Raw genomic sequence first — 26,761 nt, forward strand, 5'->3', positions numbered from 1 at the left:
TCACAATTTCAATATAGCTTTCATTGGTTCCACTATGTTCATGTCTGAATGTAGCACTGTTGCTGAGTAAGCCTCATTACTTCTGGGCTGGGTCCTGGAGATTGCTTCTGATTCCTAGGGGCACGAGTGTGTTGGACTGTCTGTAAAACCCAACCTGAATTCCACTCAAGGACTGTTTGTAAGTGGTGGCTCTTGACCTTTCAAAACTTGTAAGGCAACACGTTCCATTCTCCTTCAGCTAAACAAAAGAGCAAACATAGAGGCAAAAAACCAAGGCTTGTATTCATGGACTACATGTCAGTCTTGGATGGGGAGGGTCAGAAGCCACTCCCCTTACAGTAGCATATCTCTTCTCTTACTGGAACACCATCAGACTGGAGGAAGTCAAACCAAAAGATGAGATGAGATCAATTAATAACTTTTGAATGAATCCCCATTTCTGACTAGCTAGTCAGAGCCAATCAAAGAGGCCTGTCTTTACCACATGGTTAGTAGACCACAACTAGTTCTAGAATGTCCACAGATACTCCCAAATCCGTGTGAGATGTGCATCAGGGGAAACTCTGTTCATCCTCCTAAGGTTTGGGCTTATTGCTCAGTCTTCCTACACAAGAAAAGCTTGTCCTTGAATAGGCCCCCAAGCAGTCTCACTCATTCTCATCTCTAAACTTGTTTTAGGCCTTGGTGCTTCTCTCCCTTATCTGGGTATTTTTATGTTCACTATATTCTGCCACTGGACCCAGATGGCTGCTGAGGAGAAAGTGAGGCTAGTAACTTTGCACAGCCCTCCCTCACTTAAATCCAATTCACTTGCATGTTATGGCATCACCTCCCTGATGTCATGGTACTCTTTGAGAATGAAGGACAAACAGCAATCTTTATGTTCAAGTTCCCTGGAAGCTCACTTTTCTCTAGTCTTGCCCTGTCTTCCCTATTGTGGCAGTCTGCCTGAAGAAGTTTTCTAACAGGGCCCTCCAGACTTACCATTGATGATGAAATTGCCCTTTTCACCTATGTCTTGTACAGATTCCACATTCTGAGGCAAGAAGCCCATATCCCCACACGTGTGATCTCTCCTGTCACACTAAACTTGATTTTTGCAATCAACATCCTTATTCTAGATCACTAGTTGTTAAACTGTAGCCAGCTGGCCAAATCCAGCTGTTAGGCTTGTTTTGTATGGCCCTCGAGCTAAGAATGGTTTTTACATTTTAAAATAAAGGTTTATTGTATTTTAAAAATATAAAAACCATTCTTAAACACAGAGGCTATACAAAAACAGGTGGCAAGCTGGATTTAACCCTCACTTAGTTTGCTGACCCGTGTTCTAGATTCCCATTTACTGGCAGAGCTGAGCTGGCATGCATACCTTAGGGACACTTAAATACTGGGAATCTTCTCTTGTCATTGACTATTGAGTCCAAACACTTTCCCACCCCAGACTAAGGTTTCATTGGCCAATGCTTGGAATCCACTTCTTTGGGGAGTGAATCCCACAGTCAATATGCTTCTTACAATAGTTAAATCAATGCTGTTTTGGACATACCATAATATAAACATATTTTTCACCTCTCCCAGTAATAAAATAGGATCATTTCCTCACAAGCTGAGTCTCAGAAGCTAGGCAAAGAGAATAAAAAAGAGAGTGTGATCAACATGTCAGATACAGTGGGAAGACAGAGGAGAATAAGAACTGTTAAAAGACCATTGAATTTAGCTAGGAGGCAGTTATTTCAGAAGGTTAAGGGAGATGGGCGATGAGTGATGAGGAAATGGAGGCAGTAAGTATAGAATACTCCTTTGAGGATCTAGGCTGGGAAAGGAAGGAGATTGAATTATAGCTGGAAGGGAGAGAAGGACCAAAGTTAATTTGTTTTGTTTTGTTTTAAGATAAGGAAGAATTGTGTATGTTTAAAATTTGAGGCTCCTTCCAGTAAAGGAGAGATTGGAGATGATAGAAAAGGAAGAGATAACTGTGGGATCAAGTTTTCTCAAGAGACGTGATACCCAGAGCAAAGAAAAGGGTAAGTTGACCATAATAAAATTCTCATTCACAAATGAATTGGACGAGTGTTGTAGTATTCATTAGGATAGCAAAATATATACATACATATGTGTGCATACAGGCATATGTATGTGAGTGTCTATCTATGCAATAATGGGACATGAGCTGGACCTGTGATTTCGCTGGTATTTGGAAATTCTAGGTCATTAAATTCTTTCTGCTCCTGAAGGTTGGCAGGTTCTCTATACTATTTATCTATATATATCTACACACACACACACACACACACACACACACACACACACACACACACACACCCCTCAGAGAATTACCTGGGGCACTGAGAAATTCAATTACTTATTCAGGATCACAGAGTCAATATGTGTCAGAGGCAAGATTTGAACTCAGGTCTTCCTGACTCCAAGGCTGTCATGCAGTTTGCTAAGCAAAGCTGCCTCTCATATAAATAACACACACACTATATGTAGTTATTATATGTACATATATAAACACACACATTTATATATGTCCTGATAATTTATATAAAGCACTTTGTACCCTTTAAAGTGTTACATAAATGTCAGATATTATTCTAAAATGCTGTATGGGTGTAGCCCAAGTCTATCAGTAGAAAAGTGGGTAACATACTGTCTGCTGTCCAAGCACCTTGATAAGTTTGGAGAGGTTCAACAGAGCAGTAACAATAAATTTTTTCACCAGGGAATATTTAGTGGGGTTTGGCAGTGGCATGGCAGATGCCAATGTTGGTACACTTGGGCTTAGAAAAGGAACAGTCTGCCTTCCACCTGTACTGTGCAATGGGTCTGGTCATCCTCAGTCCTCAAACCCAAGGAGGAAGCAGGAGTGCTGGAAGGCAGGAGATGGATGCTACAGCAGAGGGCCCTTCTGTTGGTGGCTCAGACAGGGTGAAGAAATGGGGTAGGGTGTTGGCACCATGTCCTTTACTTGGAGCAAAGCTCCAGGGTGTTTAGGGCAATCATTTTTTTTTAAACTTACAGTGACTTTAATACTTTCTACTAAATTGAGGAGGTGAGGTCTTCCTTAGTAGAAGGAGGTTCCATATCATTAAATCAGGAAATATGTGGAAAAGTAACAGCCTGAGTTCAAATCCTACTACTGCTACTTACTAGCCCTGGGAATTTGGGCAAATCACTTCAAATCTGTTTCCTCTTCAATGAAATAAGGAAGGTGGACTAGATAATCTCTAAAGTCACTCCCTTTCCTTCCCAGCCGCCAACATCCTACGATTCGAAGGAATTAGTCCAGTAGCAAAAAATGCTCAGCATTCACACTACAGAATTTTAAATAGGACTCCAATTTTTTCCCCTACTTTTTCTACTAGTCATTTACGTGTAGCCCCTTTCACTAACAAATGCAGAAGTTACCACTGGATAAAATTTAGGCTGATAGTTTACTTGTTACCAAATAATCCTTCTTTGGTAGGGTTGGGCTGGTGCCTCAGGTTTAGTAGCGTTGGGCTGTTGTTAAGAGCGGATTTCCTTGTCTCCAACTCCTCAGGCTCCAGGGTTCAACCGCTTTCCCTTTCTTAAGTACTGGTAAAAAGGTGCAGCCAACACCGGAGCCATTTCCCTTATATGGGTAACATAAATACCATACCAGTTTTTTTTTTCCTCTTCTAAAACCGCTAACTCCACGGTTAGCTCCGCACCTCCGGGAGAGGGGGTTCTGAATGTGTTGCATATGTGTGCTTAGGGGGGGTTGGAGGCGGATTTATCGTCCTAAGGGACCCTTGCTTTTATCTGTGCCGGTCGCACAAGAGGCCATCACCTCCTCGATCTACTTGCCAGGTTCCAGCATCCACAAAAATAAACCAACAGTAGGAGCCAGACACTCTGTTCCGACTATCCAGACAGCCAGACACAATGTGGCCTGAACTGAGCCCAGAGAGTGCCGGCTAGCGGACTTCTCGAACCAGGTAGCGATTTAAAAGAGGGCAGATGGCTGAAATTTTCTTGCAACCGGACGCCTCTAACCCCCTGATCCCGAGCGAATCTCCAGAACTTCTCTCGGTTCTGGCGCCCCGAAGGGCGGGCGATGCACATCTGGTCACATCCCTCCCTTCCAGCGGTGCACCCGCTGCCTGGCGCGTGGGGCTGCGGCTCCAGCGAAGGGGAGGCGGGGCCGGGAGCTTTGGAAAACGGAGGACTGTGGGTCCTCGAGGACTTGGGGTGGGGTTGGGGGAACTGCACCCCACCTCCCCCTTGGCTTTGGCCAGCACTACCACCCCCCACCCTCTACACATTCTTGGTGCAGGTGGCACGGCTCCCTCCCGGGTCAGACTTTTGCGATCACGGGAGAGGTTAATCTCCGGTCTAGACTTCCCAGCCGCAGAGTAGGAGAAACCGCTAAACCACCTTTTCTCATCCCCACCCCTCCCAGACGTAAGAGCCCGGACCAAGGAGGTCCCGGACATGTCTCCCCTCCTCTCCTCCTCCCACCCCCTCCCGCCCCCCCGACACTTCTCCCCAATCCTGGGAGGGGAGGCCCCAGGGCTAAGGCTGCGGCTGGCAAAGGGGAGTGGAAAGGGAGGGAATGGATGGGGCCGGGGGGTGGGGGTGGTGATGAGGGGGATGGGGGGGTGTAATTTTCTTTCTTTTTTTTTTCTTTTTTTTGAAAAAAAATATTTCTCTCGCGAGAAACCGCTGAGCGGACGATACTTGAAGAGGTGGGGGAGAGGAGGGGGCCGCGGGAGTCGCGGCAGAGACGGTGGGTGCCGGAGTAGGAGAGGCGGCCACAGCTGGGACAGCTGCGAGAAGAGCGGCGGCGGCTGCAGCGGCGGCGGCGGCGGCGGCGGCGGCTAAGGGCTCAACAGCCACAGGGGTAGGCAGCCCAAGTCGCCTCTTCGGGGAGCCCCAGCCGGGGTCACTCTATAGTGGGTACAGCCGGGGATCCTTATGGGGGGTCGGTGCGGCCGCCGGGGCTTGAGCTTCGGCCACCGCGGCTTTTTGCGTTTGCGCCGGGGAGGGGGGTGGGGTGGGGGCCGGGACAGGGACTGGGGTGAGGGGCTGTCCCGGAACGCCTGCAGCTGGCGCTGGCGCTGGCCCTCCCCTGCCTGACAGCTTCCTGGCCCGGGGCTCTCGGGTGCCGGGCTTGGGAATCTGATGCTCTGGAGGTGGTGGCAGCGCCCGGAGCTTTCTCCAAGAGCCGGCCCGGGGTCGGCGGGGCGGGTCCCCAAGTTTTGAGGCTTTCATTAGAGAGCCAGGGTTGGAGTCGGGGCATTTGGCAAAACACTTTGTGCCATGGAAAAAAAAAAAAGAATGTATAAAGGTTCCCGTTCCCGGGGCCTGAGGCTCTGGTTTGGTCTGGCCCGGGACGGCTCGGTACAAGGGTACTTTTACGCCGAGCTCTCTCCTGGATGCGCTGGGAAGGCAGAAGGAGCGGGCGGGAACCAGTGCTTGGGTGCCTGCGCTGCTGCGGACGACCCTTCTGTCCTCCCTGGCTCGGCACTGTCAGCACCCCCGGAGGAGGGGATCGCGGGGCTGGGACAACCCCGGGGATTTTAATACCTTTCCCCTCTTGGGGTATTTGTCCTTCTGTTGCAGCTGGCGGGAGCTGCTTGAAGCGGGAGAGAGGCGGTGCCTGGAGGGTGACGGGAGGCGCTCGGGCCCAGGGGAACGAGCCGTGCGGAGCGAGGAGCCCCAGCGGAGCTGCGCGCTCAAGGGCGCAGCAGCGGCAGCCCCAGCCCCAACCCGGCACAGCAGCAGCAGGAGGAGGAGGCAGAGGAGGAAGAGGAGGAGGAGGAGGAGGAGGAGGGAGGGAGGGAGCCCGCGGCTGATCGGCACCATGCGGAGAGGGGGTCTGCTGGAGCTAGCCCTGGGATTTACAGTGCTCTTGTCTTCCTACACGAGCCATGGTGCTGAAGGGAATTCGGAGACAGGGAATGTGAAGGAAACCAGAGCCAGCCGGGCAAAGAGAAGAGGCGGAGGAGGACACGATGCGCTCAAAGGGTAACTGGATAGGCTAGCTTGTTTTGTGTGCCTTCCCTTGTCTCTCTTCTTGAATACTGAGATCCAAAGGAAACCTCAAAGGACAGGGGGCAGGAAAGGTTAATTGCTACTGATTGCTGATAGTGAGATCTTTGAGCATCTCTGCCCCAAGAAGGGGTGGCTTTGAGTGCTGCTAACCTTTGAAAGGTTGCTAGCCTTAACCTGTACCCGTGTCACCTTTTCCAAGAGTCTGAACTAGGGGTTCCTTGTTCTTTTTGGACATGAGTTGCTAGAACAGATGGGGCTAGTAGAGAAAAGAGAGGGAGTATGTGGGCCAGTCCTGGTCAAAACTCAACCCAGGGTTGAGTTCAGGGGACAGTGGCGGGTGGGTGGGGTGGAGCTATCTCTGGAAATAAGGAACAAGATTCCATGCAGAGGCTGAGGACGGGTGAATTTTATTGTTTAGGGGAAAGTTTCTCACTGGTTTGGTCTATGCAGATGTAGTATATTCAGGGAAGAAGGGAAATGAATAAAAGGGATAATATAGAATTAACACTTCTAGATTGTCGGATCTTACCTTTCTCTTTTTAAAAACTGTGTCTGGAAGTCCAAGAACTAAGTTTCCTAGGTAAGATTGCTTTTTCATGTGATCACACAGGAAACACAAAGGTATATTTGAGAACTTGGTGTTTAAGGTTACCAATTTAGGTTATGACAGCAAAGATGCTGTCAGCTGTTAATTAGTTATATATGTTTGTGTTCATAATCATAGGTAGGATTTTAGTATCTATTGCAACAGGAATCCCTGTTATAGAAAATATTTACCATCAAAAGTTTTGTTAGATAATGAGTTTAATTGTAAGGACTATAGAATAGCAGAGCTGAGTCCTAAAGGGGGGAGGGGATAGGAATCATTTCCCCTGATGATTTTTTTTTTTTAGTTTGGAACAGAAACTTATCTACCTCTTACTGCTTAGGTGCATATCTTCTTGGAAGCAGAGCTGTGGATGCTAGATCATAGCATCATAGATTTTTGAGCTGGAATTTAAAAGTTAACCCTAGAAGTTATATAGTTTGACACATTTTACAGATGGAGAAACTGAGTCTGGAAAGGTTGGATAACTTTTGGATATTCTTTTTAAATCCTATGAATCAGTGAAATAAACAGATGTTAATGTCTAGATACTAAAATATTTATACACTGAAATTTTCTGTCAAATTCCTTATAATCTAGATATTATTGCCCTGGGCATCACTTTTTCTTTTAACATTTTTTTTCTCGATATCACTTATACACCTGGATGACGCTGCCATATATGGGGAGGTCCACCAGTACGTAGGGGAGAAATTAATTTGGCTTGCTTTCACTATGTGCTGTCACAATATTGAATGAATAGTTCAACTGGCACTTCTGAATCCTAGATACTGTCACTGGCTCACTGCTGCAATTTAGACAAGAGTTTTGTCATATCCAAGATGCTTGGACAATTATTGGACCCTAAACCCAGGAAATTCCACTGATTAATATGCTACCATTGCAGTTTATTGATGAAAACAAGTTCAGCTGTTGAGACTATGATAAAATCTTAATCCACCCTGATATAATTTTATTTTATCAACTTTAATGGTATATGAAGTTTTTTCTAATCTAATTCCTCTCTGGACTCTTTTGGACTGTGTGTAAAATATTATTTTAAATCACTTGGGTCTAAAACTTGATTTAAATAACTATTTAAAAGGGCTCAATTTACTCAAAAATATATTTTTATGGTTTTATTTACTTTTGAAAGTAATAGAGTCTTTAGGAATATGCCAGCTTTCAGAGGGGCCATCAGGATTGATCAGAACCCTTATCTCTCTTGTCCATATCTTGCTGTTAACAATCATATTTTCTCTGGGGATCCAAGACCATAGCTTGAGAACTGAAACTAAACATTGTTTTCTTTTATTGTTGTTTAATGGAAACTATTACATTTCTGAAACTAGGCACTGACTCCTTTTAGTCAGACTAGCTCTCTTAAATTAAAAAAATATATATATACCAAGAAGCCATTAGGAACCTCTATTGTTGTAAATCTTTTCTTAAAAGGTCAGAGTACCTCACAATTGGTTTTAATATTTGTTGCTATTATTGTGATATTTATAGATGCTATTGTAGAATACAGATTATAATGATTAACTTTGAATAGTTTTTTAAAAAATATGCTTTAGACAAAAATTTAAAGTAAAATGCAAGTGTTTTAAAAGCTGACTTTTTAAAATGCTATATTTAAAAACCTACTTTTCCTGCTGCAATTAAAACTCTAGATGAATAGACCTTTAAATGGGTGCCCTGAGTCAAGAATGATCATAAACATTTCCAGTGGTGGAAAGTTTTCCATATTTTTCTGGTAATTGCTGATATTTCACACAATTTGATAGTTTAAAAAAAGATTTCCATTTCAGAATCTGCCTTGTTTATGACAAAAGCCTGTGTTTGTGGAATTCTTACGAAAATGCTGGTCTCATAGAATAAAAAATATTTCTGACAACAGGTAGTTTCAAAGTTATGTGATGCCCAGTTGGTGGCAGCAACTTTCAGTGTCAGTAACTTTCTGCCTGTTAAAATGTATTTTAGACACATTAACTTCCCCCATATGCCAGTCTAGTCTCACCATTAAGTATTGCCTCCTTGACTTTTTCCTGATGTGACAGGTGGCTAACAACGTACTCAGATATCCCATGTTGGGTGTCTCTTTCTCTGACTCTCTCTGGCTAGCTTTCCTGACCCTCCCCATTTCATAAGCTAGGGACCTGCTTGGGTTTCCCTATTAGGGTGTTTCCCCTCTGGCCTGTCTTTCTTTCTTCCCACCCTATGGCAGGCATCCCATGTCTCCCCTCCCTTTCCCCCACCCCCAAGTCAGAATTTGTTCCACAGTGGAAATTTAAGCATCCTTCAGTCTCTTTCCAGCTCTTGTAGTGTTTTCCTAGGGTATATTACCAGATTCCATTTTTGAAGGGAATCTTTTTTTTTAATGGAATGAGTGTGGTCCCTACCCACTCCTTAAAAAAATGAAATTTTGCTCTATTTTCAAATGAGAATTTTACAAGTTCGAAAAATATTTTAAAATAATAGACTTTAAAGTAATGTTATTTTATGTGGGTTTTGCTTAGTCATGTCAAAAGATTTTATGAAAAAAATGTAATCTTAGCTTTATTGTTAGGATTGTAGTTCAGGAAAACTTTTCCCAGCTAAATTCTGAACTCCTGTGATTAGGGGAAAGTGTGGGAAGCAGTCCAATCTTAGAACAACCTCTCCTGGAACAGTGCTAGTTATGCATCATTTATTTATGATTTCCTTATTTCTTTATTTCCCAAATAAGGACACATTACAGTTTTTGGGCAAAGGGCAAAATGCTTTAAAGTAAAATTCTTTCCCCTAAGTTGCTAGGAAGATAGATGAAGGTCTTCTCTTCCCATTGCTTGGTTTACAGTTACCTGAAAGAGGTTGTATTTTAGACAGTTTGTCCTTTTGTTTAAGTTTCCTTTTTGGCTTTGTTTGTTTGTTTATTTTGTTTTACAGAGGTGTTATTACTAGAAAACTACATTGGGTCCAGAGGGCACTCATACCATATATGTTTGACTGCAGGACTCTGTGAGATTGATTACACAGAAGTCTGTTATTAACATAAAAGCCTTCAAGACAAGAGACAGAAAAAGAATTGTAGATTTTATGAAGTTCTGTTTTTCCTTTACAAAAGCAATTTAAAGGTTTTATTTGATGGATCCAATAATAAAATATGGAGTGGAATATTATTTAAAAACTTCTGGTACCCCAATATTACCATAAATCTTTGTGTTGGATTAATAGGGAAGCTCAGAAGTAGCGTAATTTTCAAAGAGCTTCATTTTGAGAGGTTTGCATAGTCTTTCAAATAAAGAAGAAGCAGAGAAAGTAGATTATGACCCAGGTGACTTGTTTTGCACTATTGAAGCTGTTTATACAAAACACACAGGGTGATGGTGTCCATAAATTAAATAGAACAATTCAGCAAACACTTATTAAGCAACTTCATGCAAGATACTGTGGTAGGTTCTGGAAATGGAATTCTCCTGGTGGGGTATGAATGAATTAAAACATATAATTTTACAGTATGGAAGAATTGAGAGCCAATGGGAACATAAGTGGGTGTATTCCATTGAACTTATTTCAAATATTAGTATCCTTCTTTGGTACCTTGGGCAACAGATATTTAAACAAGATTATAATATTTTGCCAAAGACTCTAGTTGTGTAAAACACTAAGCAAATTGTCACTGTATTTATACCCTAGATTTTCATCACTCCCTATTTTAGGCCAACATTAAGCCAAACAACAAGCTTACCCAGTTGAGGTTTTTTTCAGTTTTAGTCTATATGCATGTTAAAATTATTAAGGATTAATAAGCTATTTTTAAAAAAATTGTGTGTTTTTTGAGCGTGTGTTTTTTTTGAGAAGCAGTGGGTGAAGTGACTTGCTCAAGGTCACACAGTTAGTAAATGTCAAGTGTCTGAGGCCATATTTGAACTCAGGTCTTCCTGAATCCAGGGCCAGTTCTCTATCCATTGTGTCATCTAGCTGCCCCCAAAATTGTGTTTTAAAGTATAAAATCTTTATCCTTGGTTTAAGGCTGTAACCAAAAATCAAAAGGCAACAACAACAACAAAAAACCCCCAAACCAGACTTTCATATTATACAATTATAGACATAACTTTTTTCATGGAAATAAGTAAGAAAAAACACTCACAGATATTAATTGGCAGCTTAGTGTGTATGCTGTACATTTACAGATTAAACATTTAAAGATTAATTGTTCATCTTGACCCAGTCTTGATGTAAGTTTCTCTGGGCACTATACCTTCTTCCCTATCTCAGCCTCCATTTATATGTTAATTAAATTCTAAAACATTTATTCACTGAATTAGCTTTATTGAGTGACCATTCTATTCTGTATAATAAGTGACATTTGCATGTCAGTTTACTTAGACTTTTATTTGATCCTTACTTCAACTTGTGAACTTGAAAAGTACAAGTACTATTATTCCCAGTTTTTTTGTTTTGTTTCCTGTCTCTTTGAACTGAACTTTCATTGTTGTAGGGAATTCTGGACCAGGAAACTTCCATGACCAATGCAAGTCAACAACTACTATCCAACTTTAATTTTTAGAAAGTGACCTGGAGCACTGAGAGCTTAAGAGACTGGTCTAGGGTCACACAACTGCCATATGTCTGAGGTAGGACTTGAATCCAAGTCTTCCTGATTTCAAGATTGAGTTTCTCAGGCAGCTAGGTGGTGTAGTGGATAGATTACCGGCCCTGAAGTCAGGAGGACCTGAGACACTTACTAGCAGTGTGACCCTGGGCAAGTTATTTAACCCTAATTTCTTCTCTCCATACCAAAAAAAAAAAAAGATCAGCGTTTTGTCTGTTCCCTCTGTGTTACTTCATGCTTCCCATTTAGAGATAAGGCTTGGAAGTGATTTACCCAAGATCACATAACTAGCAAGTAGCAGAATGAATCTTTGGCCACAGGCCTTCTAGGTCCAAATAGATTTCTCTTTCCACTCCACAGAGACATCTTACAAGGAAGTGAAGTTTTATTTCTTACTCTAAAAGAGCTCAAATAAGACACTGATGAAAGAACTATGGAACAATTATAAAGCAACATATAAGTGCACAGTAATATACAGAGTATAAAGTGAAAATGTATATGTTCAATCTTATTTCCCCATTGACTTCCATTATACATTTGAGATATATTCTTATAGATTTTTTTGTTTAGACATAATTAAATTACACTTAAGATTCTTAACATCCACTTCAAGTGGCATCCAACTTTTGTCAGTTAGACATCAGTGAATTCACCCACAAAACTCCTGGGTTGCATGGCTAGATTTGGAAAAGAGGTTCAAAGCATGAGAAGGCATAGATGGGTTGAATTCTATACCAGTGCAGTAAATGACCACATCACATAAAACAGTGCATGTTAAGCACTTTGTAAACATTAAGGGGCTATATGAATGTGAGCTGTTATTATTATTATCATCTTTATTATCATGGATGAGATCACAGGTCCATCAAAGTATTGCAATACATAACTCTGAGAAAAATCAGTTGGAAAACATCTGCATAGGTTCTGCAAAGTTATTAAAAGCATAATGGTTTTGAAAAAAAGTTATTGATGATTTAGATTTTTATATTACTTATATTTCCTTTCTTCCTGCCCCAGAAAATCATCCCTCATAAAAAGAAAAAAGGTGAAAAATATGAAGCAAAAGTTAACACATATTGAAAAAGTCCCTAACCCTAACTTTGCAAAGAATGAGAAGGCAACTTCTCATATTTCTTCTTTCAGTCCAAGCTTGGTTATTATAATTTCACAGGATTCAGTCCTGATTGTTTTACTGTTATTCATTCCATTTGCATTGTTGTGGTCATTGTGTATGTTCTTTTCTTGCTTCAGCTTGTTTTATTATGTATCAGTTCACAAAAGGTTTCCCATGCTTTTCTGTATTAATCATATTCACAATTTCAGGTATTATTGTAATAATCCCATATATTCACATGCTGTAACTTGCTTGGCCATTCTCTAGTTAGTGGACATGTTCTTTGTTTCTAGTTTTTTGCTACTCTAAACAATGAATATTTTGGTAAACATGGGACCTTTCTGTGTTTAGCCTCTTGGGGAGTATATGCCAATAGTGGAATGTTGTGAGACCTCTGGTTTGTAGGGTATGAGAACTTTAGTCACTTTCTTAGCATAATTCCAAATTGTTTTCTGGAATGGTTGCACCAATTCATAGCTCTATACAAAGTACATTAGTATACCTGTATTTCCATAACCCATCCAATAATGACTACCTCTTCAGTCATTTTTTGCCATTTTTTCCTGTGTATGATGCAACAACTTGAGTGGTTTTGATGTGTATTTCTCTTGTTAGTAGTTTGGACCAATATTTTATAAGGTTTTAAATAGTTTATGATTCTTCTTTGATCTTTTATATACTGGGGAGTGGCTTTGGGTTTCATATATTGCTGCTAGTTACCTATGTATCTTGGATGAAAAGCGTAATAACCAATCAGACTTTTAGAGCTGGAAGGGACTTTATAGGACATCTAGAAAACCTAGAATAAGTCTCTGTTCCTTCAAGTGTAAAGTACAAACAGCCTAGCAATTAAGACTCTTCAAAGCTTGGCTCTTTCCATTCTTCCTCCACATTATTATATTATATTCATTTTGTGCTCCAGCCAAACTCTACTACTAACTGCTTTGGGCACTCCATTCCATCTCCATCCTCTCTGCTTCCACACAAGGTAATTAATTCTACATCCCTGAAATGAACTTTGTACTGAACTCTGCCTCTCAGAAGTCTTTTCTTTCTTTCAGGCTCAGTTTAGCTCTCCCTCCACAATTGTTAATATTCTCTTCTTCTGCAGGTTATCTTGCATTGATGTACATGTATATCTCTTTGGTAAAATGTAAACTCCTTAAAGGCAGCAACTTTTTTTTTTCTATCCCTTAGCATCCAGTCCAATGTTTTTTTCCATATCACAGAATTTGAGAGTTCAAATGGAACTCAGTAGATATCTAGTCCAATCTGCATATTGAAAAAATCTCCACTGTAACTTATCTGAGAAGTGGTTTTGTAGCCTTTACTTGACAATATCTTGAGCTAGCTTATTCCACTTTGGGACAGCTCTAATTAATTGTCAGGAAATCTTTCCTGACTTTAAGTCTATATTGGCTACTTTATAATTTTTAGCCATTTCTCCTGGTTCTGCCTTCTGAAGCTAAAGAAAACAAACGTAATCCCTCCTCCACATGGAAGTCCTTCAGATATTTGAAGGAAGCTAACATTCCCCTATATCTCTCCCCATCTTTTGTTCTCGAGGTGAAATATCCCCAGTTCCTTCAATTGGTCCTCATGACATAGACTTAAATCCCTTCACCCTCCTGGTTGCCCTCCTTGGGAAACTCCTTAAATTTATCATTGTCCTTAAACTATGGGACTCAGAACTGAACACAATATTCCGAATGAGATCTAGTTAAGGCAGATGCCACAGGCCATCACCTCCCTATTCCCTGGAAGCTATGCTTCTCTTAATGTAGCCTGAGATGGCTGCCATGTAATATTGTGCCTCATATTGAGCAAGTGTATACTGGGTACTCAATTTATTCATTCAATAAGCATTAGTGAAAATTAATGTGTTCAATTGAATGTTACATTATAGCATATAGTAAATTACCCCTTATTTGGGAGCTCTCAGAGTCCAAATGAGTATCTGAGAAGCTATTCACAATGTATTACTCTTAAGTATTTAATGGAAAAGCACTACTTTGTAGCATACATATTGTATATATGTGTGTATGTGTGTATGTGTATCTTTCTTTCTCTTTATGTATCTTTGTATCTATATATGTATCTTATCTGTTATTGATTGCCCAAGGTCACACAGATGGGGGGTTGGCAGAGTCAAGATTCAAACCCACATCCTCTGACACCAGACCTAGCTGCCCTTTCTACTACCACTATATGCTGATGTACTATTTTATAATAAATAGTTAATTGGAATGTCAGCCTTTCAGTCTAAGAGGTCAGGGAATATATTAAACTTGGGATTGTGGGCTCTGATGATTTGTCTGTGTAATAGCAAATCTTGGTTTCAGCTTTCATATGGCATCGTCATCTCAGCTTATCTCAGTCCTTTGTTGACATTAGTAGCATATCTATTTACTCAGCCTTCTCTGAGTTGGAAGTGATGGAGAGAAAATTCTTCCTTAAAACAAAACACTTAATTACTTTCCCATTTGGGGAAAGTATGTGCCAGATATGGAGTGAGCCTAGTGTGAAGGAAGGCAGCTCTGCTTCTATCAGTGCTTTGCATTAATATTTTGAAGTGTTGTGAATTCCTAGACCATGTGTAGGAAATGTTAAAGCCAAATGTTAGTATCCAAACACATATAATGTGATTGATTCTTAAGATAGTGAGGCAGGATAGGATTGTCTTACATATCTTGTCTTACAGGATATAGCTGTTTACATGGAATTTTATTGTACAATACTTTTCAAGTTTCATGGGATTAATGGATTTCATTAGTAGACTTTTTTTTTGTCAGAAACTTCATAACCAGAACTTGAGATAATAAAGGCAGCACTGGGATGTGTTTTAAGAAGGAAAATAATGAATGAATGAATTAAAAGGCACTTATTAAGCACTCCTGTACAAAGTATCAGGGATATAAATAGGAATGTAGGATAGTCTCTGCTCTCAAGAAGGTCCCGTTATACTGGGGAGAGACCACCCATATAAGAGATTTCAACTGCAAATTACATGGAAAGATTTCAGAGTCTTTAGGGTCCATTTTCAAAATGCTATTTTCCTGATAAAATAATTTCCACTTTTGATGTTGATTCTTTTGACAATGTCAAGGACTTTGGTGGTGAGCACTTTCTTTTCTGGGTCTTCTGTGGCTGTAGCTCCTGTGGGTGGGGGTTGTGGTACCCACAGAAGTAGATAAGAAGGAAAAGAGTAGGTTGTAATAGGGAAACATTTATATAATGATGAAAATACTGTCAAATGTACTGGACAACCTTAACATGTATGTCTGGGAGTTGGGGGGAAGAGGAAAGGAAAATGGTTAGTTCAGAGACGGGGAATCTGTGGCCTCGAGGCCACTTTTGGCCTTCTAGGTCCTTGGGTGAGGCCTTTTGACTGAATCCAAGTTTTGTGAAACAACTCCTTTTATTAAGGGGATTTGTTCTGTGAAGTTTGGATTCAGTCAAAGGACTGTGCTTGAGGACCTAGAGGGCTACATGTGGCCTTGAGGCTGCAGGTTCACCATCTCTGGGTTAGATTATGATTAAGAAGTTTGAGGCAGTGGGATGATTTATACAAGGAGGTGGTAGGTGAGAATTTGCAGAGAGGAATACCTGGGTTAGAGCAGGACAGGTTCCCCAGAAGAAACAAAGGAAGTATACAGGCATCCTCTATTCCAAACAGTTCCTTGGTCTGGGTATTCAGTAACCTCAGTCATCCCCTGCAGGTGGTCATCTGGTGGGCAGAGATACCATGGATCATTTCTTCTTAGGATTGATCTTGTTTACTGTCATAAGGTAATACCCTTGAACCCAATTCTTCTGCTTTGAAGAATTATTTTAATTTCCACTCTGTTCCTAACACTAGTCTTAGGTCAACATCTATGATACTAAGCCTAGAAACTCCTGGCCCAGGTGTAGACCAAATTCTTAATATAATAGAGATGTAATTGGGATCAAAAGTTTTATTAGGAAATGATTAAAAAAGTGTTACCAAAACAGAATAATATTGAGAAATATTAGATAGTCAAGTTTATAAAGGTGAGGTTATCTTAATTTAGTTTAAGTTGACTTGAAGGAAGTTGTATTACTTATCAGTAATAGGCCTGTACTGTATTCCCTAACCAAAATCTAGCATGCTTACTAGTTATGGATAACACTTGGCTTTTTACTAGATGAAATTCCACTTCTTTACCTCTGAATTGAATTGAAATTTTGTCCCAGTCAGAATTTTCATGACAATGCCATTTTAAACCTAGAGTCTCTCTTTTGCCAGTGCGATTTTCAGGACACAGAATTAAGTGTTTTCTGAATTCAAATATGGCATCTCCATCGTGGTCCTCCCAAAAAGACTTGTTAACTTTTGGCCAATTCACAGTGCTAGGCTGACTGATACCTGCTGTATGCAATAAGTAGGAGTTTCCCCTTTATCTAGAATGCAATAGGGTGTAGTGGATGGAGTACTGGACTAAGTTTGGAAAATCTGGATTTGGATCCTACCCATGCTATTTATTGACTTGCTTTTTTAATCATGGGTAGGTCATCTAAATTTCCTGTGTCTCAGATTCTTTGTCCATGAAATGGGGATAATAATCCCTTTATGTTCTTCATACAATAGACTCCAACAAAATGAAGCTCTTTTAAGGCAGGCATGGTTTTGTTTTTGTCTTTTTATGTCCAGAACCTATTACAGTACCTCACACTTAGTAGATATTTAATAAATATTCACTCAATAGTTATATAATTAGAAATCATACTTTGGGATAATGGGGGATCTGTTAAAAAAAAAACCTGCCATACCAAGAATGTTACCATACCTAGCACTTTAGGAATCTTTCTAGCATTGAACATAGAGTATCTAGCAAGCTTGAATCCCACTATATCAAGCTTGAGAGTGGTATTTAATGGGGACTATCAAGGACATGGGTTAGCAAAGGACATTATTAGTTCAATACAAATGTCCAAATATAGCAAAAATAACTCCTATGTAAAGAAATTAGAGTCCTTAACAATTTTAATCCTAAAAATATGTAGCACACAGTTATTTCTGAAAGGAAGATGGCAATAAATATTTCTCCTGGGCCAGCCTGGCCTTAACATGAGGCCACTTGGACTCCCTAGCTTCTGGCAGAGAAGGCAAAAGGGAGAAAAAGGAAAGAAAAAAGACTGTGAGTTGTTCTTTTGTTTGCCAAAAAAGTAACCTTTTATCCAATGCTGCCCACAGAGATACTTCAGAGACAAAGGTGAGGATTCAGAGTTGTATGTATAGGCAGCTAGGAAACATAGCAGATATAGAGCTGGACTTAGAGTCAAATCCCACCTCAGACACTAGCTGTGTGACCCTGGATAAGTCATTAACTTCTCTGCTCACCTTAGTTTCTTCATCTGTGAAATGGGAATAACAATAGTACCGATTACACAGCGTTCCTGTGAGGATCAAATGAGATATTTGTGGAGTGCTTTACAAACCTTAAAACACTCCATAAATGCTAGCTATTTTTTTTCATTGCTGTGTCCTCCAAAAAAGATGAAAAGTAGGTCAGAGAGAGAACTGTTCTCTTGCCTAGTTGGAATGAGCAAAGAAAGAGAGATTATGAGAAGGAAAGAGAACTGTCTTAAATCCCCACCCTCTGTTGCAGCTCTGGTGAGGTAACATTTCATATTCTCTTTTTCCAAACTGTAGGTCTGCTCAGCTCTGCCCCCATGCTACCTCGTGTATCTTCTGCATTTTAAGCTTTGCCAGATTTGAGGGTCATTGCTTCCCTACTCCCACCCATGAATTCCAAGGGATATGAGTTTTGAAGCAAGGGGGTTCTGCTTATTAGTGAATAACCATTTCCACCATCTCGAAGGTTAATGTGATATCAAGGGTTCCATTTCCCTGGTTGGGTTGAATGGAAGTAGCAACAGGAAGAGAGAATTTTTCTCCCAACCCCCCCATTTCCAAAGAGATAGAAGGTTACTGAATATCAGTTGATAGATGCCAAGATGACTGAGCAGACAAGCTTCTAACAGCCCAGGCACATTCTCTATACATATTTTCCTATGTTCAAAGATTAGTGATATTCCTTGGTGGTCTCTGCCCTCCCTTCCTCAAGGGAGTGGTCCCAAATTGCATCTTTTAGTTTTGTAATATTCCAATACTTTTAGCATGCAGTAATAATGCAGACAGTTGCCACCCACGGGAAGAGAAGGCTCACTTCATCACAACCTTCCATTGGACAGGGACAGATAGGAGCAATGCACTGAGGGAATTTTGTCATGCAGCTGTGAAGGGAGGCACCTCTGCTTTACACAATTTATGAAAATTTCTTTGTGGTTTGTTGTTATTGTTGTTTTAACAGAGTTAAGTTCATATAAAAGAGCTTTGTTACCAGGGGATTTTTTTAATTCAGGGTATTGCTATATATATCTAAATACTTATAATAATCTGTTACTGTGGAGTTCTGGTGTGTTGGATTACTTGCCCTTTGGAGTATTCCCAACTTAATTGAATTTGTATCAGAATGGAGACTGTTGGCAATGCAAATAATACAAAAACTGTTTAGATGATAAAGACTTCACTGTGTTTTTCAATAGTTGAATTTATACCTATATAATCATTTATCTCCTCAAATTTTCAGGAGAGTTTTCTAGTGAATTACTTCATTATTATTTGTGCCTAAAATTGGATAAAGCAATATCTAATTTGCATCCAGATTTCTGGTACCTTGTAATATACAGTGTTCTAACCCATTAGATCTCTTAATTTAGCTGTAATTAGAAAAGTATGAATAGAGACTGTATCGAGAGGTACAATGTCTTGTATACACTTTTCTTCCATAACTAAAAAAGTCAAAGGTTTGGGTTCCTGATTCCCTATCTTGATAGTTACGGCTACCATACTCTCCTCATCTGGGTTCCTCTGTCCTACCTTCTTGGGATAGGAGATGCAGATTTTCTCTTCTCCTTTACCCCATTGTTAATGAAATCATGTCTTACCCTTTTAAAAGTGGGGTTTTGATGAAGAATTTTATTGCTAATCTTAACAGGGAAACACATAGGGGTTCAAAAGAAAAGGTTATAAAGCTGCAAGGAATCTTAACGCCTAGCCCTGCTTTTCTAGGGGAATGTACAGGAAACTAGACCTTGACAGATGTATGGAATCCATTACAGGAAGCAGTTCAAGGTTAAATATGGGTCCAGACTCTTAGGTTTCCAGTCAAAGTCGATGACTTTTCCCCCCTTATTATGTTTTTTGTTTCCTGGTGCCTTTTTGATATATATCACATTTATTTATTTAACTTTTTTTTTTGGTGAGGCAGTTGGGGTTAAGTGACTTGCCCAGGGTCACACAGCTAGTCGGTGCTAGATGTTGGAGGCCAGATTTGAACTCAGGTCCTCCTAACTCCAGGGCTGGTGCTCTATCCACTGTTCATCACATTTATTTGCAATATAAATAGGTTATGTTCTCCCAACCTCTTCCTTCCCCTTCAAGCAAACCCTAGTAACAAAGATTTATAAAGAGATGGGGGAGAGGGCAGAAGTAACCCAGCAAAACAAACCAATATTGACTGTGTCTGAGTACATATTTCAACCTCTTTTCATTAGTCAGTTAGCATTTATTAAGCACCTACTGTGTGCCAGGCACTGTGCTGAGCACTGAGGATATAAAGATAAGTGAAAAACCAGTCTCTGCTCTTAAAGAACTCACAATCTAATGAGTTTGGTTATGGTGGGAAATTTTTTTTTTATTAATTTATTTTGAATCATCAACAATCACTTCCATAAGCTTTTGAGCTTTAAATTTTTCTCCCCCTCCCTCCGCACCTTCCTCCCTAAGGTGGCATGCAATCAGATAAAGGCTATACATGCACATTCCTATTAAACATATTTTCTCATTAGTGATGTAAGAATTAGAACTAATAGGAGGAACCACCTGAAAGAGGAAACAAAACTCAACAGAAGAAAAAAAAATAGCAAATAGTATGCTTCAATCTGTATTCAAACTCCATATTTCTTTCTTTGGATGTGGATAGCATTTTCCATCATGAAGCCTTTGGAGATATCTTAGATCCTTGTATTGCTGAGAAGGGTTAAGTCTATCAATATTAGTCATCTCACAATGTGGCTGTTGCTGTGTGCAACGTTCTCCTGGTTCTGCTCACTTCACTTGGCATCAGACCATACAAGTCTTTCTAGGTTTTTCTGAAGTCAGCTTGTTTCTTATAGCACAATAGTATTCCATTACATTCATATACCACAACTTGTTCAGCTATTCCCCAATTGATGGGCATCCTCTTAATTTCTAATTCTTTGCCACCACAAAAAAGAGCTGCTATAAATATTTTTGTACATGTGGGTCCTTTTTGCATTTGTATGATCTCTTAGGGATACAGACCTAGTAATGGTATTGCTGGGTCAAAAGGTATGCACATTTTTATAGCCCTTTGGGCATAGTTCCAAATTGCTCTCCACAATGGTTGGATCATTTCACAACTATGGTGGGAAATTCTTATCTGGGCTCCAAATATATCTCCCATTCATTTATGATGTTTTGGTCCTTTCAGTGACTCAAGGTTCTTGAAAATCTTACCTCAGTTCTAGCTTTATAGGAGAGGCCCTTCCCTATCACTCTTCAAAGATTCCTTTTCTGTATTTAATATTGCTTCCTGTCTGACCTTACAGGTGTCTCATTCACTGTTTGGGAAACCTCTTAGGTTTTGTTACCTGGAAGTCTTTTCAGTCAGTCAGTAGACATTTATTAAATGCCATGTATATTACATATAAATCTATATATATCTATATATATACATATATATATATATATATCTATCTAATAGTGTGTGTGTGTGTGTGTGTGTGTGTGTGTTTATAACACCAGGCACTGGGCTAAGAATTGGAGATACAAAGAAAAGCGAAAGACAGTCCTTGCAGCTCTTAAGGAGCTTGAGTCTAATCTCACCTGTCGTCCTATTTGTCACAGGCCTGGTTGGTCATGTCTGCTGTTATTGCTGATTCTGTAGTTTAGGTTAAATTTCTCCATTTATTGCCCTAATCTGTCATCTGGGTCTTTTTATTTATTTATTTTTAGCTATGAGAGAAGTCACAGACTTTCTTGCCTCTCCCTTTCCAGAAGGGTCCCTATGTAATTTCTATCCTCTGGAAGGGGCTCCAATGACTGAACTTTTCCTCAAATTTAAAAAAACCCAGTTCCCTGCCCACTTGGATCTTCTACAGAGTTTCTATTGCTCCAGGTTTTAGTCTCAGGTCATTTGGCAGAGCTAAGATTTTCAACAGGTCTTGAACTCAGTAAATATACTGTTCAGGTAACTAGTTCCATCCACTTCACAGGTTTTCATTTGAAGGCCCTTCCCCTAGGGGAGCATGTTTCTGACATTCCATTATTTTAGATCTATAAAATAGATTTTAAAAAATACCTCACGTGCCACATACAGCAAAAACAAACTTTAACGGTACAGCAGTTTTACCAATAGTATGGGAGAGGGTCAGTTCCCTACACCTTTGGATTTTTTGATAAATACCTTTCAAAGACGCATTATTTTTTTCTTCATTCCAGAAGGAAATGAAGTCAAGGCATTAAATCTTTACTCAGCTATGGAGTAGGCATGCTTCATTAAAGTTTTGCCTGTCTTGAATATTATAGAATTTAGAGTTTTATAGTTGGAAGGTATTGTGGAGATTGTCCAGGCCAGTTTTATATAAGAGAAAACTTAGACCTGGATAGATTTCATATAAAAATCTTAAAGTATTTATTGTCAGGTTTACTTTTTTTGTGTGTGGAAACTGAGTCACAGAAACATTAGGGCCCATTTAAGCAAAACTGCCTTATAAATTGTGCCTTTTCTTTGTGTTCATACCTTCATGTAGCTGACTTGTACATACATGTCCTAAATTGCGCCCAGAGGCAAGCAAACACCTGCATGATGTGGGCGTAATTTTTTTTTCCTTTCAGTGATTTATCTGGCCTTAAGCAATTTGATCAGCCTCACTGACTCAGGCCCAGAGTAGGGAATAGAAACAAGGGCCACAGACATTGTGTAGTAAAGATTCCTATTTTAAAGAATCTTTAAAATTTGTATTATTAATTTATTTTTCATGAAGAGGAGCTAGTCTGTTTCTCATGTAAAATTTCCTGATTGAGAGGAGATGGCTTGTGGGATTTGGGGGAGAAGGGTACTTTCACTTTGTGTGAGTGTGTAGGGTAGGGGAGCCTCTGCCCACACAGTTTCTTTCTCGTTCTTCATGGGTATTGTCTGTAAGGCAAAATGTGGGGATGTATTAGGCTAGATAGATATATCAGTCCTGTAATTGAACTCTTAGTGACTTTTGCCTTTAAACTTGCCAGCCTACCATTCCACATATCATGATTTTGGGCACATGATTTTAGAACTAAAATAAAGGAAATCAATTGATTCTATTTTTCCTGACCATTTTATACAACACCATCATTCTTCTCAAAGAACAGATAAGTGTATGAGACACTTTCCAGGTCTAACTCTCTGACGTTGTGAGTACCTGTAATGTGCTCTGACACAGCTTTTAATTGAGCTGAATCTTGTTGAAAGCTTTATACATAACGGGCCCTATATAGGACATACTCCCTCTCCTCTCCCTGGTTCTGAAAAGAGCCACCTCCTTGGGTTTCTTTATCTCCTTTTATTAATAGAGTTAATGCTTAATTTGATATAGTCACCCCTCTGCCAGGAAGGAATCAGTCCTCAGCTATCAACGCTCTCAAGTAGTTTTTATCTGTGGTATATTACTACTGCAGCTTCACACCCTTGAATTTAGGCCACTGACCTCAAGTTAGCAGATTTTTATATCCCATTACCACCCTGTGAGCTGTTTAGTCCCTAGGGCCACATAGTTGATGGTTTAGCTGGAATTTGAGAAAGTGCCTGAAAGTTTTCTGAGAAGTTGGCTAGGAGCTGTTTGGCAGCTCAATCATAAAAACCCAAAGCAGAATGTCTGGCCTCTACTTTCTAATTACTTCACAGTTTCCAATTTGACCCTGGTAACATGGAACTGGGCAGAGGGGCACTACTTTTGGTCATTTTGTTTTAGAGCGTGATAGAGTCATTTGCATAACAGGCTGATAACCTGAAGGTCAACAGGTATCCTCTTTTTGGAGTTGGTGTCAGGAAGGGGTCAGACCTGTGAGTTCATTTCTGTAGCATCAACTTCTTCAACCAGTGAAGATTGGCATCTGCTTAGCAATTTACTGTCTTAGAGAGTTGCTGGGCCACTGAGAAATTAAGTGATTTGCTCAGGGTCACACAGCCAGTAAGTTTCAGAGGTGAGACTGATGCTTAGTTCTTCCTGATTCCAAAACTGGGTGTCTATTGACTGTGCTAGGCTACTTCTCTGTGTTGGGGAAATGTGCCTAATGAATGCCATCCCCAAGAACCCATGCCCCCAAGTAAGAAATTATACATACATCTATTTAAATTTTTTTTCCCCTAAGAGACTTTGTGAGGAAGTCTTTTCATCCTTCCTGCTTAAAGTCTTTGAAGACTTTTAATGAGGGTTTTGCAGAGTTTTGGGAGGTTCTAAAACTGGACAACCCTTTCTCTGAAGGCAGGGTATATAGTTTCCCAATAGCTTTGAGTCATACTAGAAAACAAATTCACTGATCATTGTGAAAGGGTGTCCAGAATTGAATCTGGAGTTAGGTTTGTCACTCAGCCAACAAGTACATATTAAGCATCTACTATGTACCAGGCTTTGTGCTAAGTGCTGGAAATACAAGAGCAGAAATGAAATAGTTCTTTCTCTTTCATTCTATCAGGGGAGACAACATATTGTGCAAAAACTTATAGACAAAACAAATGCAAGGCAATTTTAGGAGGATCAGGAAAGGCTTTATCAATCTGGGCATTTTTCATCAATGTCCGGTGATGCCCATGATGGCATACCTTCCTAGGTTTTCTCTCTAATATCTCCATTTCTTCTTGTTAACTCCTTAATATTGACTTTGCCCAAAGTTCTATTCTTAGGCTTCTTAACTATCATCAGTCTCCTTCTTCCTTCATCAGTCTCCTTCCCTCTAATAGTTTCAGTGAAGAGTTCTATGCTAGTGACTACCAAATCTATATCTTTATTTCTGATCTTTCTCCCAGGCTCACATTTAAATTTCAACTGCTTATTGCACATCTAGCTCCAACCAGGCTGTCCCATTGTTGAGTTTGAGATTTTCAACAGGTGTATATCTGAACTTGTTATCTTTCCCCACCTTCTCCTGACTTAATTATTTCTGTCAACTGCAACACTTTTCAAATCCTCAAAGCCTCTGTTATTTTTGACTTATCCCTCTCTATTCACCTCCTAAATTTAAGTTTCCAAATCTCATTAATTCTACCTTTTGTATCATTTCTCATGTTCATCATCCTTTTTTAAAAATTTATTTTTCACTTTCAATGAATGGAACAAAACAAGCATTTCTATAACATAGTGCAATAAAAAAAGATGGTTGCACATGAAACTGCAAATCTACCACATACAACTTGCTATTCTCTCCAAATATACAACAAAATCATCATGTAAATTTATTTTTCCCCTTTTTTCTCTTCCTTCTCCCCCCCCCGATGGCTACCATTAGACACAAACAGGTATATATATGTATATGTAAAATTATCCTATGCATACTTCTATTTATCATTTCTTTCTCTGGATGCAGATACCATCTTTCTTCACATATCCTTTATTTTTAATTTGTGTATTGATAATTGTCAAAATGACTTAGTCGCTCAAAGTTGTTCTTAAATCAATATCCTCTTTTCTCTGACAGTCACCACTCTGGTCCAGATCTCATTCCCATCCACTGAACTTATATTATAGCTTTCCCTGTCCCCTCTAATTTGTCCTTAATAATTTTTGTTGCCAGATGTTCCTTTCATTCACATCTGGTAGTTATTCATCTACTAAAAACCCTTCAGTGGTTTCTTCTCACCTTTAGAATAAAGGTCTACATTCTTTAGCTAGGCATTCATGTCCTTCCATGATCTCTTGCTACCTCATTTTCACGGCTTTTCTCATGCTTTCCTCTATACCTTATATTCTTTGTTTCAGCCAAACTGGACCTCTTGCTGTTATTTCTTACTCAGGGCATATAATTTCCTTACCTTTGCTCATAGTACTTTCTGCACATTTTATACACAGGGTAGACCTTTTATATTCTCCGAATAGATTTTTCTTCCTGTAAAGGTGACTTACCTAAGAGGTCACACAGGAGGTAGTTGATTTACTTTTCATTTGAGCTCACGCAGTTTTTTTCTGTATCTTTCCTATGTATTAGTGACTTTCTAATTCAGTCCTGGTTACAACTGAGATATTCAACTTGATTACACAAGTGTGGTGAATTATATTGTATAATTGATGTCTCACAGCCTGCCTCTTAAAACTTAGATGGCTCTTTGTCATGGATTGGTGAACTCTAAAACACTGAACCATGGAGGAAGCCCAATTTGGTTCATGGTTGACATTTGAGTTTAATTAAGTAAGTTGAATTGATATTCTGGGTCATTAAATGCCTGAATTTCTTAAACCAGCAACAAAAAGGATAGGTTAAATTTCAGTGACAGTTGGAGCTTCCCAATCTAGTGGGTTCAGATATGTGAGCCAAGGCACTCTTGGGGGACTCTGGAGTTTATCTCAAGATGGCCTTGAATCCATATGCACACCAAATATTGCCACATTGATCTTTATTTAGCTCTGACAAAATCTGTAGCATGACTGTACATAAGAAATAAGCAAGCACACCTGTGTAGACTGAACAAATAATATCTTATACATATTGTTGGTAGGTTGTTTTACTCACTTTGAGAATCCATTTAAGGTTTTCTTGGCAAAGATACTGGAATGGTTTGCCATTTCCTTTTCCAGCTCATTTCACAGATGAGGAAATTGAGGCAAATATGGTTAAGTGGCTTGGCCAGGGTCACACAGCTAGTAAGTGTCTGAGACCAAATTGAACTCAGGTCTTCCTGACTCCAGGCCCAGTACTCTATCCACTGCACCACCTAGCTGCCCCATATATCTATACATATATGTAGTACAATTTTTTCAGTTGTATATATATACATATAAATATTTTATACACAAACACACATACTTGTGTGTGTGTATATGTGTATACTGTTATGATCAATAAAAAATAAATTTGTTTAAAGGTGTTCCTGAAATCATGCTAGCTTTTTGTCGTCGTGTATTTTATCAATCAGGGTATACTAATAGTACAGCTATTACATTAGGTGGCACAATGGATAGAGTACTGGCCTTGGAGTCAGGAGAACCTGAGTTCAAATGCGGCCTTAGACACTTAACACTTATTAGCTGTGTGATCCTGGGCAAGTCACTTAACTCCAATTGCCTCACCTGAAAGAAAAAAAAAAGATATCCTAAGAACAAATAGATAATAAGTAAGAATTAGAAATAATTGAACTCAACGACT

General features: G+C 39.7%; 1 protein-coding gene across 1 annotated transcript in view; it reads left to right on the forward strand.

Annotated features, from left to right (window-relative positions):
• The first annotated feature begins 5,791 nt into the window (after window positions 1-5,791).
• The window catches only part of FBN1 (fibrillin 1), a 302,515-nt gene continuing 281,545 nt past the window's right edge, over window positions 5,792-26,761 (forward strand). The window contains exon 1 of the mRNA XM_020976933.2: window positions 5,792-5,994. Coding sequence (XP_020832592.1) covers window positions 5,831-5,994 — 164 coding nt within the window. The 5' untranslated portion in view covers window positions 5,792-5,830. The remainder of the gene's footprint in view (window positions 5,995-26,761) is intronic.

The sequence above is a fragment of the Phascolarctos cinereus genome, unplaced genomic scaffold (assembly GCF_003287225.1).
Source record: "Phascolarctos cinereus isolate Bilbo 61053 unplaced genomic scaffold, phaCin_HiC Scaffold_3;HRSCAF=262, whole genome shotgun sequence".
Classification (NCBI taxonomy): Eukaryota; Metazoa; Chordata; class Mammalia; order Diprotodontia; family Phascolarctidae; genus Phascolarctos; species Phascolarctos cinereus.